This window comes from Meles meles, chromosome 1, assembly GCF_922984935.1.
Source record: "Meles meles chromosome 1, mMelMel3.1 paternal haplotype, whole genome shotgun sequence".
In the NCBI taxonomy this organism is placed as follows: domain Eukaryota; kingdom Metazoa; phylum Chordata; class Mammalia; order Carnivora; family Mustelidae; genus Meles; species Meles meles.
The window spans coordinates 198,398,487-198,418,951 of NC_060066.1; the positions used below are offsets into that span (position 1 = coordinate 198,398,487).

Consider the following 20,465-nt stretch of genomic DNA (forward strand, 5'->3'; position numbering starts at 1 on the left):
AACAGAGCTGACCTATGCCTTCTACATGGGCCAGGATCAGCCTCTCAGCACCTTTGAGAAGAAGGAATGCCGCTCCAGAGAGCTTTTATGAGCTGGCACTCCCTCAGTGGTCAGTCCTACAGGCTGCATCCAGGCCTAAGCATCAAGTTTCATGCAGCTTTGCAAAGAAGCGTAACACTCTGAGAGCCAGCCCGCGCATCCCCATGCATCCCACTCAGGCTTTCACAGTGGACTGGAGCTATGAAAACATCTCATCTCATCCTGCTTTGAGATAGTAGAAGTACAGCTTTAGGAAGAAGGGAGAGGACTGTGTGGCTCCACTCCAGTCAGAACATACCAGAAACAGTGCATTTGGTGAAGAAAACCATTAAGAACTAGGGAGATCAGGATTGGTGGAAGTCTTTCAAATAACATACAAGTCAAAGCTGATGAAACCAGAGATGTTGCGCCTACAGACAAGAGGGCCTGAGAGGATAGGACAGTGCTTTAAATCTCTACAGAAATGTTAACCATGGATGGGAAACCACACTCCTTTGGTGTGGCTCTAATGTAGGGATGCAGTGTTGGGGCTTGAGGGGATGATCTGGAGACCCCCTGAATCTGAAGGAAAAGTTCTGTATACTTCTCTATACTTGTGGGGGAAAGCCTCCTTACATTCTCTACAAGATAAAAAAAGCCCCCCCAAAACAGTCAAGAGGTACTGGGTCAAAAGTGTTAAGGAGGAAAATTCTGGCTCAGTATGAGGAAGAACTTTCTATTACAGTGGCCCTGAAAAACTGAGTTCCCAGTCACTGTAGCCTTTCAATCAGAGACTAAACCACTACGTGTCAGGGATGCTGTGGGGATTCTTATACCAAATAAGGGTTCAACTAAATGACCTCAAACATTCCTTTCAAAGCTGAAACTCCAGGAACATTTTTTTTCTATGTGGAACATGGCTGTCTCGGAGTCTACCTAAATAGAAATCACTTCAACTTAAAAAAAAAAAAAAAGAAAAAGGAAAAAAAAAGTATTTTCATAAGGAGAATTGGTTATTGAAATGTCTACAATTGAGATGTCAAACCATAAAGGCTTAAACTTTTCATTCAATAATGAAAAAAATATATTTTAGAGGCATCATCTATTAGGAAAAGGCCACTTAAAAATGTCCACATGGTCACCTGGGTGGCTCAGTCAGTTAAGCATCTGCCTTCAGCTCAGGTCATGATCCCAGGGTCCTGGGATCGAGTTCTGCATTGGGCTCCCTGCTCAGCGGGGAGCCTGCTTCTCCCTCAGTCCCTCCCCCGGTCAACTGCGCACATGCCCTTTCTCTCTCTCTCTCTCTCCCCCCCCCCCCCTCTCATGCACACACATACAAAAATAAATAAATAAATCCTTTTTAAAAAGTCCACATTAAACTCAACTCTAAATAATGTATTCAAGGAAATCACTACATTAAAAAAGTTTGAATCTACGATTTCTATCCATCTGAGAAGCCATTAAGACTTACCTGTGTGCCATACGTACTGAACCCATACATATGTGCTGGCAGCAAAAAACAGCCATTGTATGGGGATGAACAGCAGACATATTATATTTGACGTGAATGCTACACAAACGAAAAATACTGAGAAGGCCTAAAGGAAAAAAACAAAACAAAATTAAAAACACATCTTAGAACTTGTTATTTTCAAACAGATTATTAAAAGCATGTTGGACAAAATCTCTGAAACTGCCATGTGAGGACTATAGAGCAAGTTTGAACATTTAAAACCTGCCATGTAAAAAACAGGTTAATTCAATATTAAAAAGTAATCCTATTCATGTCCTCAGTCATGAAGAAATGGACCAGGACAGGCTGAGGTTAGGTCGCAGTGAGTACATTTGGACTTCCCAGGTGGGTTACCTAGAACAACTAGAACTTTAACAGAAAAGCCTCCTCTCTCCTCCTAAAACATTCCTAAAAAGCCTCATTCTTAAAGAACAGGCTATTGGAACACAAGTGAATCATGATAGCAAGAAGTAGGCTGATGTTAAGGATTTTAATAATGCAGCCTTTCTCTGGACACACCATTGGGTATTCCCCAAGAGGCCATGAGCCTGAAGCTATCTTTTTGAGGCTCTGGATTTCTGAGTAGAAGAGTTCCAGGTTTAAGGTGTAGCCACAGAACATAAGAGAACTGCAGGTCAACCAGGGGAATAAGCCTAGGCCTGTGCCCTTGCTCTAACCAGTAGTTTTCAAAACATAGTCTGGGGATTCCCAGGGGCAGCAGGGGAGTCTCTGAGATCCTTTCAGTGGGTCTTCCAGGTCAACACCATTTTCATACCAATATTAAGATGTTATGTGCCTTTCTCATGTTCATTCACTCAGGACTAAGGTGGCTTTTTTGAGAAGCTACATGATATGTGGTTTGCAATCCACCGAGTTCAGAGGCAGATATGAAAATGCAGCTGCCTTCCATTAAGCCAGACATTAAAGACATTTGCAAAAATGTGGTCAATCTTCTAATTTTTTTTGTTTTGGAAAACACAGTTATTTTTCATAAAAATGTAATTGTTATTAACATGTAAAAGGCTTATTATTTTTAAGTAAATTAATAAACATTTAAATTTGTTTTCAGCTTTGATTTCTAATATAGTAAATATGGAGAGATCTAACCCAGATAAATAAAAGCTCCTTGAAATCTTCAGTAGCTTTTAAGACTTTAAGGGGGGCTCAGAGACCACAAAGTTTGAGAACCACTGCTCTAACTCTAACCCAATCACTGACGCAGTGATAAGGCTCCAGAAATACTTCGGAGTAAGACTGGGTAATTATTGCTTCCTTCACTACTCTTTTTCCCTCCCAAGGTCTTTGGCCCTCCCCTTCTTTTCACTGGAATGGTAGAGATGGGGAGGGGGTGTATAATGATTTGATGACAGTTTGTTTTTTATTTTTAATCATTAGCTACTGAAGATTTTCTTAGAAAATTAAACCCTTATACTTGAAAAATGTATTAATAAACATACCAGTCCCTGGTATCTGAAGGAATCATAGACGCTCCTGATGAAAAGCCAAAATGGCCACAAGTATTCAAATCTGAACTCCAGGACAAAATCTGCCAGGAGGACAAGCGCCCACACTACCAGGAATTTCAGGTATAAAAATGTACTGCAAAGCATAAAAATAAAGAATTAATTCAAGGTCACTGGCGAAGGACTAGAAAAAGAAAACGCACTGTTTTTGTTAAGAGACCAAAAATATCTTCATATACCACGAAAACAGATAGAGATGTTTCCGTAAGCCACCTAAATTTTAGAAGCTCTGGCTTTCACTCTGAGACCCACAACTATCAAAGTAAGATGACGACCAAAAATACTTAATTCTATTTAAGATGGAAAGAAATTTTACATTTCACCACTATTTTAAAATGTACTAAGTGTCTGATTTAAAATACTGCAATAGTCTCAAAATTACAGCTTTCCAGCTCTTCATTAGAAGAAAATGTCATGGTTGAAAAGCTTCGAATTTGCTATTTCCCTCCCCCCTACATCTGTGTGAAGAGTCTTTGAAATTCTTGATGCACATCCCTACATGCTTGAAGGATTCTGGTTTTTTTTTTTTCCCTCTTTTCTCCTCTTGCCTTTCCATGTAGTATTCACCGGCATTAACCAAACAAAAACCAAATGACTTCCGCAAATAGAAACTAATTTGGGGAGCAGTTGCCAAATTACTACCATGGGTTGTGAGAACACACAATGTACATTAAAGGAAACAATCCTAAGTACCCCAGCCTTGCTCTAGCTAAGATGTAAATGTGTGCCTCCAGCTCCCTCCGGATTTACGTTAAGTAGAAGCAGACTTTGATAAGCCAAGCAGGTAGCTCAGAACAAGGTAAAGGGCATGGATTAAAATCTCAAAGTCCATTCTTCTAGTTCATGAGTTGTACAATAGATAAATAGAAGCCTTCAGATTAATAAGCCCCTTACTAATAAGCCCCTAATTCAATGTCCTTAACCCAGTCAATTCTGGAGCAGATTAAGTTTAGGCACTAAAAAATAAAAAAAGGTTTTCTTAGATATAGAGTGGAAATACCTAAATTTCACTTTGATTTGGGCCAGAGCCTTGTATGCTACTTTGTAATACAAACATTCCGATACTGATGTGATTACATTAGCTGTTTGAATATACACCACCGACAACAAAATCAAGGCTTTAATAAATCATGGTTAAGTATATTAAAATAAGCTACAAAAAAAACTGATACACTTGATGGGCGGCAGGCAACAAAAGCAAGACCCAGCACTGAGAATTCTTTCTGTGCCCTCTAAAGCCATAAGGGTAAAGAGATGTCAAGAACAGACCGGTATGACCCTCAACGATACAGTAGCATAATGAGACATTATTTGCAATCAGGGGCAGTTTCTAATACTAGCTCTTTTTTTTTTTTTTAAGATTCCATTCACTTATTCGACAGAGAGAGAAAGATCACAAGTAGGCAGAGAGGCAGGCAGAGAGGGGGAAGCAGGCTCCCCGCCGAGCACAGAGCCCGATTCGGGGCCCGATCCCATGACCCCGAGACCACGACCTGAGCCAAAGGCAGAGACCCAACCCACTGAGCCACCCAGGCTCACCTCTAATACTAACTCTTAATAGAACTTCTTAGGGTTTGACAATAAGTTTCGATTAAGAGGTTTGCTATACAATCAAGGCACCCAAGGCAAACCAGAAGAAAACAGGCTTGCATTCCAAGTCCCACCTCACTGGACTCATTAGTCAGACGAAGACAGAGCCCTCATTCTCACCCATTAAGAATCCATCACTGATCCAGTGGAGAGCAAGGCTATCTTACTAGAAGAACAACTGAGTCACAAAGGCATTCAGGAACACAAATCTAATTTCAAACTAGATTTCCAAGCTGCTTAGCTTTCAAACTGAGAGGTTCTTCCTTGTCTCCAGAACTGTTTCTAGGTTTTAAAGAAGTGATAATAGCCTCTAATCCCTGTTTCTGAGGCATTTAAGAAATGGCACACGTGGAAATGTTTTTACCTCCCCAGCTGAACACTTCTTCCCACAGGGCTGCCCCTGAGGAGGTGACTGAGATGCGGTGAGGACATCATCTTGTGGTCATCCCCACTCCCCAGGTGGACAAAGTAGAGTGCTACCAACTGTTCCCAACGCTCCCAAGGCACGGCAGGATCCCACTCTAGCAGGCAACGTTCTGTTGCACTGTTTAGAGGGCATTATCCAAAGAATGACAGCCTATTGAATACTTTTTAGTAACCCAGTCATTTAACCTGAAAGCAATACAGAAATGATCACCTTTGTAACAATGACTATTCTTTTTCAAGTATGTGACTTCAAGAGAGTTCCTTTTTCCGTATTTCATTTCTTTAAAAAACAAAAAAACAAAACTGCTTTCATACTTTCATGTGCCTTGACACCCAGCTCTTACTGAGTCACAGTTTAGAAGCACAGATATCTAAGGAAACTTGACCTTTCACAACCATATGCCATAGCCTCAACTTTCCTCAGACTTCCCTGTTGGGTGCGCCTGCCTCTAAAAATCAAGAGGCAATCTAATGAACAAATTAGATTTCACAATTTTCCAAAAAGAGTTCTAGAGCTTAGTTGCACAATCATGTGAATATATATATTATTACTGAACTGTACACTTCAGTAATAATATATATATTCACATGAAAAGTGGTTAAGACACTGAATTTTACATTATGTGTTTGACCACACTTCTTTTTTTTTTTTTTTTTTTTGCATTTTTTTTTCCATTTTATTTATTTTTTCAGCGTAACAGTATTCATTCTTTTTGCACAACACCCAGTGCTCCATGCAAAACGTGCCCTCCCCATTACCCACCACCTGTTCCCCCAACCTCCCACCCCTGACCCTTCAAAACCCTCAGGTTGTTTTTCAGAGTCCATAGTCTCTTATGGTTCGCCTCCCCTCCCCAATGTCCATAGCCCGCTCCCCCTCTCCCAATCCCACCTCCCCCCAGCAACCCCCAGTTTGTTTTGTGAGATTAAGAGTCATTTATGGTTTGTCTCCCTCCCAATCCCATCTTGTTTCATTTATTCTTCTCCTATCCCCCTACCCCCCCATGTTGCTTCTCCATGTCCTCATATCAGGGAGATCATATGATAGTTGTCTTTCTCCGATTGACTTATTTCACTAAGCATGATACGCTCTAGTTCCATCCACGTCGTCGCAAATGGCAAGATTTCATTTCTTTTGATGGCTGCATAGTATTCCATTGTGTATATATACCACATCTTCTTTATCCATTCATCTGTTGATGGACATCTAGGTTCTTTCCATAGACTGGCTATTGTAGACATTGCTGCTATAAACATTCGGGTACACGTGCCCCTTCGGATCACTATGTTTGTATCTTTAGGGTAAATACCCAGTAGTGCAATTGCTGGGTCATAGGGTAGTTCTATTTTCAACATTTTGAGGAACCTCCATGCTGTTTTCCAGAGTGGTTGCACCAGCTTGCATTCCCACCAACAGTGGAGGAGGGTTCCCCTTTCTCCACATCCTCTCCAGCATCTGTCATTTCCTGACTTGTTAATTTTAGCCATTCTGACTGGTGTGAGGTGATATCTCATTGTGGTTTTGATTTGTATTTCCCTGATGCCGAGTGACGTGGAGCACTTTTTCATGTGTCTGTTGGCCATCTGGATGTCTTCTTTGCAGAAATGTCTGTTCATGTCCTCTGCCCATCTCTTGATTGGATTGTGACCACACTTCTAAATATATATAAAACAAGTAATTCTTTACTCACGTTTAGAAAAAGTTGATTTTACTTTAGGACTAGTACTGAATTCTACTGATTCATTTCTGCCTTCAAGGTTTTAGAAAGTTTAAGACAGTTGCCTGGGGACCCTGGGTGGCTCAGTGGGTTAAAGCCTCTGCCTTCGGCTCAGGTCATGATCCCGGGGTCCTGGGATCAAGCCCTGCATTGGGCTCTCTGCTTAGCAGGGAGCCTGCTTCCTCTTCTCTGCCTGCCTCTCTGCCTACTTGTGATCTCTGTCTGTCAAATAAATAAAATCTTAAAAAAAAAAAAAAAAAGACAGTTGCCTGATTTTGTATTCACTTAGTCCCCTGCATCAGTAAATTACGCTTATTATCCTTCTATAGGTACATGCAAAAAAAGTTAAAAGACAAGTAATCTAAAATGACTGCTTAACAGTGTAGGAACCCTAATTCCTTTCCTTCCATGTTCTGAAGGTCATAAGATTTGACCAAATCCAAAGAGATGACATTCTAGCGGGAAGAGAAAGTTAGGTTTTAAGCCATTATAGCATTCTAAAATACTTCTTTTAAACCATGAAGAGAATGTGATTAAATATAAAGTATTTTTAGACATACCATTCACAACATGGTTCATAACTTGATGTTACTTTCTTTGACCCAAATGCATTTATGAATAACTATAAAATATCTTGAACTAAAACTTAAAGCATAACTACAATGAAAAGATATTTTCCATAATAATATAATGAAACAAGGGCAGACCAACAATGTCTCTTGATGGTCTTATAAGGTTCTATTTTGGATGCTGGTGAAATTAAGAGACGTGCAATGATTAGTCTTAATGGTGGTGATTCTTTCAAAGTGGTTACTAACTATAAGATTCTTCCCCCTCCCTCATTCTATTCCTACCCTTGCCATTTACAACCACTTTTAACCTGAATCTATTTGGCAATACTCTTCAGCTATGGATTAATCACCTACGATTAATGAGAAGTAGTACTGAACATTTTTCTTTTTCTGAGTAAAGTGCACCTTCTCTCTAGTACCACTAGCTGCTGTCATTTAGATCATCTTCTGGAGCCCACATAATTATCATGGTGTGGCCATCAATCCTCAGTACCTGACCTTTTCCCTAGGCAGACTAATGGCCATTTAGTTCACTTGGTCCTCACCACAGAAATGAGTCTGTAGAAGATTTCACTGGCTGTGCTGGTGGCCATCTATCAGCTTTCCTGTCTTCTCTGTAATAGCAACTGTGAATTGCTTTCGGCTTTCAGTATGTAGCATGATACTTCTCACACCAAACTGCTGTCTTCTCTGTTATCAAATACCTCTCCCTACTCCACCCCACTTCTAGAATATTCATCCAGCCTCTTGTCCAGCTGATATTCCTACTGAAATCTGATTATGTGTAATCATCGTCCTGCTACTCCAAGTGTGGTCCACGGACCAGCATCATCAGCATCACTGTGAGCTTTTCAGAACAATAACAGCTATTTCAGGACCCATCCCAGACCTATTTCATCTACGCCCCCATTTTCACCAGACCCCTAGACCATTTGTGTGTGCATTAAAACTTGAGAAGCACTGGCTCCTGGTATAAGCTTCTCATTGTCATGGAACTTCCACTGAATTCCACAATGTCTCAGAAAGAAAACAACTATCTAATTAGATAATCAGCACTTATCTCCAAAACCTCAGCGCTCCTTCCCTCAACTGAGATCACTGTTCAGGGTTGATTTCTTCTATTTTCTTACTTTTCTTTCTGAGTCACAGACAAGATGACAAGATCCCCACCTAAGTACAATTTAACCGAACGAAGCACTTCTATTACTGTACTCATCCTTCAGCACACAACACACAAACATGATTTCATTTAAAAAAGCCTCCCTGAGTAAAAGACGGATTAGTAAACACTGTTACCCCATTATATGCTCATAATATCCTGTACCGTAAGAACATTTAATCACAGGTATAAATAAATAGTATTTTATTTAATTAACTGTTTAAATGTAGAGTCCACAAGAACAAAAGAGCTGCCTACTTTGTTCCCTGCTTTATCCTCAGTGCCCAGCAGAACACCCTGCACGCTACAAAAACTCAACAAATATTTGTTGAATGAATGACCTGCAACGCACAAGAGTGTTTAGGATTGACAGCAAAGACTTTCCCAAAGTACACACTTGAAATGCAGGTAGACGGAGAGTCAAGCACAGGTGACTGGGAAGGGTATCTGAACAATGCAACAACGACAAAGGAAACAAACACAGGTCCTACTCCAAAGATCACCATGAACCTGCTCCCGGTCTGTTCTGGTCTTCAGTAGGAAGAAATGAATCTAATCAGCGCTGCTCTGCGCACCAAACTATCACTCCATTTGGCCTGCTTGTCACTGGCTCAGCCTACAGTGAAGGTTCTCGAAGTGTCTTCTAGTAAGCCTAACATTAAAGAAATGTGCAAAAATGTAAAGCCACACCACTCTTCTCATGAATTTATTATTTTTACATCAGCTTATAATTATTTAAAATGTGTCCACCTTAATTTTGAATACAGCACATATTGATAGATATAACCCATATAAACCAAGAGAGGAAAGAGGTCGAGACAAAACTAACTTGAGAATGGCGGACTAGAGAAGGCTGTGCACGGCAGCGAGGTGAAATGGCCTCATCCTGCTGCACCTGCCTCCCGGTGTGCAATCCAGACAGGAGGATGTCTGAGAAGACCCAAGCTATTCCTTATTTCTCTTTTCTGTACTAGCCTCTTGCAGACTGCCAAGAGAACCTTTCGAGTGTCAATTACACATGCACACACACACACACACACACACCCCGCCACTGCAATGACAAATCTAGTGTAAAAAATGCCCAATTTAGAAAGAATAAAGAAAACCTAAAATAGAAATCTCTTAAAAAAGCTTTTAAGAATTGTGTAGTGGGGTGCCTGGGTGGCGAAGTCGGTGGAGCGACTGACCCGTGCTTTCTGCAGGGGTTGTGAGCCGGCGGTTGTGAGATCGAGCCTCTTGTTGGTCTCAGTGCCAAGACTGCTTGGGATTCTCTCTCCCTCTAACCTTCCAACCATCCCCTCTCCCATGTGCATGCTCTCTCTCTAATATAAATAAATAGGGACGCCTGGGTGGCTCAGTGGGTTAAGCCTCTGCCTTTGGCTCGAGTCATGATCTCAGGGTCCTGGGATCGAGTCCCGCATAGGGCTCTCTGCTCCTCAGGGAGCCTGCTTCCCCCCTCCCTCTCTGCGAGCCTCTCTGCCTACTTGTGATCTCTCTCTATCTGTCAAATAAATAAATAAAATCTTTTTAAAATAAATAAAACATAAATAAATAAATATTATAAAAAAGAATTATGTGCTTTAGTGTTTTTGCAAAGGACTAGACAGACTGCAGATATACCAAGGACAGGTACTGTAACTTAACACAATTGGAGAACTTAAAAAGAGTTTTAGAAATTCTGCTTCAAAAACACTTCCATCTTAAAAAAAAAAAAAAAAAACAGGGGCGCCTGGGTGGCTCAGTAAGTTAAGCCTCTGCTTTCACCTCAGGTCAGGATCTCAGGGTCCTGGGATCGAGCCCCGCATCGGGCTCTCTGTTCATTGGGGAGCCTGCTTCCCCCTCTCTCTCTCTGCCTGCCTCTGTCTACTTGTGATCTCTGTTTGTCAAATAAATAAATAAAAATCTTTAAAATATTAAAAAAATATTTTAAAAAAACCATACCACTTTCGACAGTATGGACTCTGTGAGGTTCAGAGGCTAGTGCTGGAAGCACGTGAGGAGAGAGGGAACAACCCACAGGATTACACCTCGTACCTTCAGCAGTAGTAATCATCTACCTAATCACACCTTACGCTTACATCACATATGTAATTTTCCCAAATGCTTTCATATTAATTATCTCATTTTAGTCTTACAACTGAGAAATAGGCAGGGTAGTTATTACCCTTTCATAGGAAAGAAACCTGAGGAACCAGGAACTGAGAGGCTGCGGGGCACATTGAAAGAGCACAGGAACGGGAGTCTGGAGACCACAGAGAAGTGAATTCTATGTGGAATGCTGTGCTGTTGCTAAAAAACATAAATGAATATATTTCCATGGGAAAAAAAGGAAAAGAGATTAAGTGAGGAGAAAAGCCAAGAAACTTGTATGTGAAATGGAACCCTATTTTTATTAAGGAAGAAATACATGTTTGCTTACATAGAGAAAAAAAATGATACTTAAAAATTATATAACAGTCATCACCCCAGAGCAAGAGTGCTAAGGTCTGTGTTGCATTATGCACTAAGATACTACCGTGTTAATTCCTTCATAACAAGTGTGTGTTACTTTTATTTTTTTTAACTCTTCATTTTGAAATAACTTTGGACTTAAAGAAAAGTTGCAGGAATAGTACAAAGAGTTCCTTTATAGGTTTCAGAATACATGAATGATAAAACATTTTATGTTCTTATTATCATTATCCCCCTATATATGTTTTATTGGGTTTTTTAATCAAAGTCAGGAAATTAACATTAATATGTTTCTATTATCTGATCTAGACACCTTATTCAAATTTCAGTAATTATCTCACTAACATCCTTTATTATTATTATTTTTTTAAGATTTATTTATTTTAAGAAGGGGAAGGGCAGAGGGGAAGGGAGAGAGAGACTCTCAAGCAGACTCCCCGCTGAGCGTGGAGACTGACACAGGGCTCAATCCCATTACTGCGAGATCATGACCTGAGCCAAAACCAAGAGTCAGATGTTCAAATGACTGAGCCACCTGGGCACCCCTCACTAATGTCCCTTAAAGCAACAGATAAATAGATAGAGCTCGATCAATCAATAAATCCTGGTTCTATCATATTTTGCACTGCTGTCAGAGCCATACTGTTTTTTCTTTTTTTAACTTATTTAATAGAGTTTCTCTTTTTTGAGAAAGAAAAAAAGGTTCCTGGTACCTGTTGCTTCGCCTGGAAAAATGAAGATAATGACTCTTGCTCTCCATGTAGCAGAGTCTGAGAGTATCATATGAATTCTTACACATAAATTCTTATACCACTCAGAAACAATTAAGTGGCACAATACTGTACAACAGAAATGGGACAAACTTTGGGGTTAGACAGATATGGGCCTCTATCATGTAACTAAACCTGGGGCAATCATGGTTTCCTCACATATGAAACAAGCTAATATCCTTACTGGAACAAAATAAGACAACGAAAAAAAAAAACAACAGTAGTAGTAACAGCAAATAACATTATGAGCAATTATCTGTGTCAGGCATGATGCTAAGTTTTTTACGTGACTTATCTCAATTATCCTTCTAGCAGTCCTCTAAAGTAGTGGTATTATTTACCATCCTCATTTTACAGAAGAGAAAACTGAGGGCTAAAGTATGTAAGTGACTTGTTCAGGGTCACACAACTAGTGTCAGGGACATTCTGTGAAGGCAAGTTCAAATGACTTTGAAGTCCCTATGTTTATTCATCACACTGGACTTTCTTATCTCATATTAGATATTCAATAAATATTATTTTCCTTCTTTATATACTTTCCTATATACACATTCAACTTATGTAATTCTTTATTTCCCCAAAAGAACCAAGTTTTTAAAAAATTAGGTGTACTTCATGAAAAAATAAACCCTTAGTATCTCATTCATAAACCATGAATTTATAAAAACTTCATTTGTAAACACACTATAAAGCTCTGCAGAAAAAAAAAATTAAATCAAATATTCTTTTTTTTTTTTTTTAAGATTTTATTTATTTGACAGAGAGAAATCACAAGAGAGGCAGGCAGAGAGAGAGGAAGGGAAGCAGGTTCTCCGCTGAGCAGAGAGCCCGATGTGGGACTCGATCCCAGGACCCTGAGATCATGACCTGAGCTGAAGGCAGCGGCTTAACCCACTGAGCCACCCAGGCGCCCCTCAAATATTCTTTTTTTAAAAGATTTTATTTACTTGAGGGGTGCCTGGATAGCTCATTGGGTCAAAGCCTCTGCCTTCGAATCAGGTCATGATCTCAGGGTCCTGGGATCGAGCCCTGCATCGGGCTCTCTGCTCAGCGGGGAGCCTGCTTCCTCCTCTCTTTCTGCCTGCCTCTCTGCCTACTTGTGATCTCTCTCTCTCTCAAATAAATAAATAAAATCTTTAAAAAAAAAAGATTTTTTTTACTTGAAAGAGAGAGAGAGACAGAGAATCGGGGTATCAGGGAAAGGTAGAGGGAGAAGCAGACTTGACACAGGATCCTGGGATCATGACCTGAGCTAAAGGCAGAACTGGGTCACCCAGATGTCCTTTAAAGTCAAATATTCTTTACAGTAATAACTACGGCACAAAAGATGGGACAACTCAAGAGTGCTTTCTAGCAAAACTTAATGATCATTGTACTAGATGATCACTGTAATAGAGAAACATGATCATTGTAATACAGAAACATGCAATTCAAAAATAAGAAGATAATTCATTTTTTTAAGTCATAATTACCATAAACCATGAGGTATAGCTTGTCAAGCCTAGAGTAAGACAAGAAAATAATGCTTATTACATCTGAGAAAGAAGACTCTAGCCTTAGTATCTCTCTCATCTGAGACAGGACTTTTTGTTTGACTATGAACATGGCACTCATTCTCTCTATAACTCAAGTGCCCTCATTACAAGATAGGCAAAATACTGACTTTAGTACTGAGCAATTATTTGGTTTTTAGAAGTGCTTTAAAGATGAACAAAGTAATAATGTAATTTAAAAACAGAGCTAGAGGGGCGCCTGGGTGGCTCAGTGGTTTAAGCCACTGCCTTTGGCTCAGGTCATGATCTCGGGATCCTGGGATCGAGTCCCACATCGGGCTCTCTGCTTGGCAGGGAGCCTGCTTCCTCTCACTCTCTCTGCCTACCTCTCTGCCTACTTGTGATCTCTCTGTGTCAAATAAATAAATAAAATCTTAAAAAAAAAAACAAAAAAACAGACCTAGACTGTTGCTAGCCACCTCCCCTGTGCTAGGTAAGGAAAGAGATCTCAAACAATGTAAATGCATTAGTGAGGTCTACAGATATCCCTCAAGTGGACTAGCCGCACTTTCTTAATCCACTAAATGCAAAGCCTCTAAAAAAGAAAACGCAACAGGAGAGATGGATGAGAGAAAATTATTTCTGATGTCACAATCCCATCACTTAATGTGAGTACACTGTCCTTAAAACCAGCAGAGGAAAACAAAGGAATGAAGGTTAGTGCTATGAAGGGGCTTCAAAGTCTGGGGATGGTAGGCATTGTGGAAGGTTGATGAGCCAAGACCAATTTGGTATCAGTTAAATAAAATGTCGAAGTGAAGATATAAAGCCTCAAAGAATACATTCAAACAGTTGATTATGTTTTTTAAAGTTTCCATTACCAAGATCCATGTGCCTAAAGGTGAGAGACCTTGAGGAAATAGTCAGTCCTCGAGTATTTCAAGAAATTCATGATGGGGAAAAAAAAAAAATCTAGCAAAGGATATCTGTTTGTACTGTTGGTCTGTACCATTACTGTTGAGCAAAAAACTTTATTCTTCTGGGGCTATTTCTTGAAAACGATCCAAGTAAAATAATTACATCCAAATCTAGTAAGCCTAGAGAATAAAAGTAATAAGTATCTTTGAAGAGCACACTAAATTTCATCAAGAAAAGTAACCCAGGAGCACCTGGTGGGCTCAATTGGTACAGCATGTGACTCTTGATCTCAGGGTTATGAGTTCGAGCCCCATGACAGGAAGGAAAGGAAGGGAGGAAGGGAGGAAGGAAGGAATAAAGGAAAGTAACCTAATTACAGTATTTCACTTTGAGATCTTAACCATTTGAAAATTTCTATCTGACCCTCCAGACTCCACAAGTATATGTTATACTTTATTACATCCCCTTAAGTATCACCTGGATGGTAGCCTAGAACATGACAAAACAAAACACATATATTTACACACACAAAACCCCAAAGGGTTAATATCAGCGAGAAGATCTGGGAGAAATGGCCAAGGAAAAAGACTCTGGAAACATAAGTGCCTAAAGAACAGGAACTGACTGCAGAATATTTGGCAAATAACTAAGAAGAAAGTGAAAATAGTAAGTTACTAAGTCTACCTGTAAAATCAATCTCCAGATCTAGTGACGTTCAAGAAAGGCCACGAGGAATCAAAGAAAAAGGAGAATGTCACTAATAAAACAGGAAGCTTTAAAGCAAATAATGTGAACTAGAGCATGTTCCCTCCTTCCCGTCTCAACTCGTAGCAGAAATTGAAAGGGATTTTCAAAACATCTAATGAAACTAAACTGCCAAGAGTATTCAGGCGAGAAGACTCAAAGGAAAGCTGGAGGAAAGTACCTTTCTTTTAAGGTAATACACTACTGGCAAAAACTAAGTACAAAACTCCAGGGTGGCAGATTTCTTCAAATGCACTCCACAGAAACTGCAAATACAAGGATTAGGTAAACAGCTCCCTGGGAAGGTTAATCAAAACTTACCCCCTTCCCCAACACCCCACTAAAACAATCCAGAATCTATCACTTTCCTGTCAGGTCCAGTGTGGCTGAAGTCAAAGCCTCCCAAGTTTACCAAAGTGCTTTTAGGCTGTGAGGTTGCAACATGGCATCTGGGGTTTTGGTGGCAAGAACACGAGTACAATCAAGGCAGCCAAGGGTCATGCCAGCCTCTAGTGGCTTTAAGAAGCATAGCCCAGAGGAGGCTAAAACGAGGCTTAGGAAACATCATTAATTAAAGAGGCAGGAAAAGCTAGCAAGCGAAATCTCTGGAGGTGAGATTAGTTAGACTAGGGTCTGAAAAAGGAAATTAGGAAGCTGAGAGGGATGCAAACTTTGATCAGAAGTCAAAGGCCAGGAAACGCTCTCCTCAAACAAAGATGGGACAAGGTATTCCATCTATCAGGGATGTCCTGAGTCCTCAGCTCTAGTGGAAAGGCGTGAAGTTGTCAGAAGCTAAGAGTCAGGGCCAGTCCCGCAGCCCCTAAGCCGCAGGTGGCAGGCAGAACCGCCACCCCTCACTCCCACCCCCCCCCACACACACACGGCCACAGGAAGTATTTGTAAATTCATGAGTAAAGGGGCGCTTCCTTCAACCACCAGTTAACAAAGATATAAAATAGTTTCCTGAAGCTTAACACATGTGCCTTACTTAAAATGCTTACTATGCCTACTGGGGCAAGAAACAATTTTAACTGCAGAGGCTTTCAACATAAACATCTCTGCCCCTGTCTTCTACTTACCACACCTCATCTCCTCATCTTCCCATTATAAAGTCAGTAATTCTCAGAGGGAAGGAAGTGGGGGAACACTTGTTCCAGTGTTCCAAAGTGACAGATGGGTAAACCACAGAGGATCCCCTTCAGGCTTTTAAAAACTACAGAGCACTCCAACCCCACCTCACCTGGAGAATCACTGCTTGTAATTAGACGTTACTGTTGGGAGTGTCGGGTTCATGTGTGAAGGCAGAGACATGGACAGAGAATTACTACCATAAAACCCGAGGACCTCAGAAATGTCACAGTTACGTGCAGTTATTTATTTTACTTTCTCTTATTAATAACTGTTCCTTATCATTTCCGAAGTACTTTCACATCTATCTCATTTGAGTTAGAAAATATTCCCTCACTTAGTGGCGACCGTCTACTTCATCATAAAATAGCGCGGGGCAACATAAAGCTGTTAATGCATCAGGTGAATAACTAAAACAGCCAGCTAAAATGTAATTCGACAAACATACTTTTCCTTGAACAGAACGCAAAGTTTTCTGGAACCTCAAAAGCACTGTATAAATTTAAGAGGGCATTATGATGATCGACTAGACTGTAAACTCCTTGAAGACAAGAAATCATATCCTATCCTGTATCCTTCACAATTCCCTGAACAATGGAGGTTCTTAACCGAGTAGGAGGAATTAGTTTATATTCATTTATTTATTAACTCACACACTCAGCATTTATTGAATACTGAATTCCCACTCTAGATCTGTGCTGGCGAGGATCATTTTTAAATGTGTTTTGAATTTTAGTCCTTAAAAAAGACAATCATCACCATTCCTGTTTCTCTTCTCTTATTCTTGATTAATTTGACTGGAATAAGATATCTGTACCTTTCAGTTTTCAAACAATGGGCACACGTATAAACGTAGATAATGCCGATATGTCTAAAATCCATTTTCCTTCTACCTTGCCCCTAAAACAATTCTATCACAGTCATTATACTGACAATAACCATATCATTTGACAATCACCTCAGTCACAGTTGCTGGATTGGAGCCCATGATTAAAAGCGTCTCAGCAATAGGATTTTTTCCAGCAAGACCAAGCAGCAACTGACCCTTTGTTTTGACTACTCAACTTCTGTTTATAGCTGTAGCAAATCTCATAGTCTCTCTTGCCTCCTTAAAGAATAAACCAAACATGTTAAACTGTGGTAACAACAACATGGTAAATAATATTTATATAGCCCTCTAGAATTTATAGAGTTTCGCAAACTGAATACCAGCTCCTTTAGACCTCAAGACTCATCTGACAGATGAGAGAATGGGGCTTAAAGTGGCAGAGCTGGGGATTCTGAGTCCGAACCCAGGTCTCCGGATGCCCGCGGTCCAGTGCTCTGTTCATCACAGCTGCCTCCTTGCTATGCCCAGACTCAAAAAGTTGTGCAGACTGAGAACATGAAAATAACGTTCGTGAAATGTTATGCTGTGAAACAGTAGATAGTGGTTATCAAAACTGTCAATAGGATCTCAGAAGAAAAACACAACTCTCTGTTTAATGAGACCAAAATTGGCCAGACGTTGAAAAAGAAAATGGGCAATAGATGGTATGAAGAACAATTTAACACAGAGTTAAATTCAATGATCACAGAAATTCGATATTCACAAATCCTCAAACACCATAATTTATAACTAGCCCACTCATTCTGTTTGCTTTAGAAATAAAGGAAAAATTTCTAAACATTTTTTCAAAACAGAATTGGAAAAAAAACAAAATTATGATCTTGTTCTTTAGTCCAATACTCCATATTATAAACTAAGAAACAGGGATGTGAATTAAAACATTCATTTGATATATGATGCTCCAAAAGGAAAGACAGCTAGAAATATATGTAGGTCTTTGATTAACATCTAACTTAAAGAATGCCAAACAGAGAAGGGTAAACAGATTTGAGAGCTGTTGGGTTTTAATATTTTACAGCAAGGGGCACCTGGGTGGCTCAGTCCTTAAGCATCTGCCTTCAGCTCAGGTCATGATCCCAGGGTCCTGGGATTGAGCCCTGAATCAGACTCCCTCCCCAGCAGGAAGCCTGCTTCTCCCTCTCTCATTCCCCCTGCTTGTGTTTCCTCTCTCACTGTGTCTCTCTCTCTGTCAAATAAATAAATATAATCTTTAAAAAATAAAATAAAATATTACAGCAAAACTCTGAATAACTTTTATAGCATATTTAGAGTAAGAACATTTGAATTCCAAAAGTTCATCACTAAAATAATAGATCTTCACTAGACAATGAATTCACATTGTTCATGTTGATTGAGTGGTTACTATCAAGCAGGTATTAAATTGGGCATCATTTGTTCAAATATAAAGATGTCAAAATATAACACATGTAAACAATATGGGACCCCCAGTCTTTGTATAAAAGTATATCATCATACGTTACTGTGACTAGCAGCCATTCAAAGTCCTTGGTCTACAATTCTATTTAATACGCTTTTTCTATTCTTGTGTCAATATTAAGTTGTTCAAATCGTTTTCAATGGGCAGAAAAAAATCCTTCCTACAGGATCATAGTGTCTTCAATTTGAAGAGACATCCCCCCCATTAAATCTGTAGGAGAATGGTTTTTGCTTTTTCACTTTTAGTTTAAATGGTCAGGTTTGATTGATTCAGCATGGACTTTGGCCTGTTTTACTGACTGCTGTACCCTCAGAGCTAGCTAGAACAGGGCCTGGCACATAGCATATACATTTGTTGAATGAATGAATGAATGATTCCTATGATCTATGGCTCATTACATAAGAATATACTTATACAGAAGGATAAATATACATAAGAACTTTATGCTTTGACTTCTTAATGCTTTTGAACTTGAAATAAAGGAACCCCTGATGTTTACATCACTCAGCTGCTTTGTGAAAAACAATCTTCCATATATGTAAACAAGAGCATGTGCAAGGTGTACAGTTATGCTAAGATTTGGTCATTAGCTTGGTGACAACTTGGGTGTTATCAACTACCTCACATACTTGTCTAACTCGTACAGCTCTAAGAGCTAAACTGTAAAATACCACGAAGGCTCAATTAAGCCAAAATGCACATGCTGACAATTCTCCTTTGTAAATTAATTATTTCTCCACCGAAATCATTTATCAAGGCAAGTCCCATTCAGAATTAACATTCTAAGAAGAACCAGAAAATAACAGGTCGTACACAAGTTCTGCTTAGGAAGCTGTGATTGTCACTAAATTGCCCCATGAACCTGTTGTCCTTCTCTCCCTCAGAGCAGTGAATTCAGTTTCTATTTAAAGGGACGCTTTTTTTTTTTTTTTTTTCCGGAAGAAAAAATTTTGAGTTTGGAAAAAAAATCCCTTTTAAAAGGTTCGATGAAAACTATCTGCTTAGAATGGTCAAAATAATGTTTGCTGAGAAAATGATCATCCGCTCCTTCTGAGTCTGGAGCGGGGCCACAGGGCATGATTAGGGGGTATCGGCTTCAGCCCGCGGTGCCAAGCCTGAGATCCCGCAAGAGAAGTAGAGGGCGAAAGAAGGGGCAACGTGGCCACCTGCCCAGTCCGCCGGGGACCGTGGGGCCACTGTCTGCTACCAACTTTGTCAGCCTTTCCTCCTAGTGCATATGGTCCACGCGCCTTCCGACTCAGGCCGGCAACTCTCAGGCCAGAGCGGAACTGGGGGGCCAGCGGAGGCCCGGCGTTCCCGGGAGCGGCCCTCGGGGCCCGGCGGTGCGGGCCAGGGTTGCGGGAGGGGAGGGGGCTCGTCGCCCCTCCCCCCACCCCCTGCGGGGCTAGGAAGCGCCCAACGGCGGCTCGGCTGCTTCCTCGGCCAGCGCCCGCCGCGCCCTCCCCGCCCAGCCCGCGGCCCTCGCCACGCCCCGCGCCCCCGGAGCGCACCCCTGCGGGCCGGCCGGAGCCCCCCGGGCTGCGCTCCTCCGGAGAGCCCCCGGCGCGGGCGTGCGGCCTAGTCGGGGTTACATAACGGGGCCGAGCCCCTCCGGAGCCGACCGGGGGCCGCGGGGCCCGCGCGGGCGGAGGCGGGGGCGCCGCCGCTCACCTGCCGTAGATGCCCTCGGTGATCCGATTCCGCTTTAGGGGGCGGCGGAGCTTACTGCAGTCGGCGTTCCGCCGCTTCATCCTCCCGCTGGGGGGCCGGGTGCCCGCGCCGCCTCCGCTGCCGTCTCTCACCTCGGCCGCCGCCGCCGCCGCCGCCGGCCCGCCCCGCGTCGGGCCTGGACTCTACCCCTGAGGCCGGTCACACAGACATGGAGCCAGCACCCGGGGGGAGGGGGTGGGACGGGGAGGGGGGGCTCAGAGCCTCCTCCGCCTTCGGAAACAAAGAAATGACAATTCCGGGGCCCGCCCGCCCCAGCCCCAGCCAGCCGCCTGCCCGCCTCCTCGGCTCCGACGGACGGCCCCCGGGGCCAATGGAAGGCGCCGCTACGCCGCTGCCGGCCAATCCAAGGGCCCGCTGAGGCAAAACGGACTCGAGAACCCGCCT

The 20,465-nt window shown here is 41.5% G+C and overlaps 1 protein-coding gene across 1 annotated transcript in view; it reads right to left on the bottom strand.

Moving 5' to 3' along the window:
* The window catches only part of MACO1 (macoilin 1), a 64,163-nt gene extending 43,842 nt beyond the window's left edge, over positions 1–20,321 (bottom strand). Inside the window, exons 1-3 of the mRNA XM_046016422.1 lie at positions 20,022–20,321; positions 2,989–3,130; positions 1,490–1,616 (exon numbers count right to left, since the gene is read on the bottom strand). Of these exons, the coding sequence (XP_045872378.1) occupies positions 1,490–1,616; positions 2,989–3,130; positions 20,022–20,101 (349 nt within the window). The 5' untranslated portion in view covers positions 20,102–20,321. The remainder of the gene's footprint in view (positions 1–1,489; positions 1,617–2,988; positions 3,131–20,021) is intronic.
* Between the last annotated feature and the right edge of the window lie 144 nt (positions 20,322–20,465).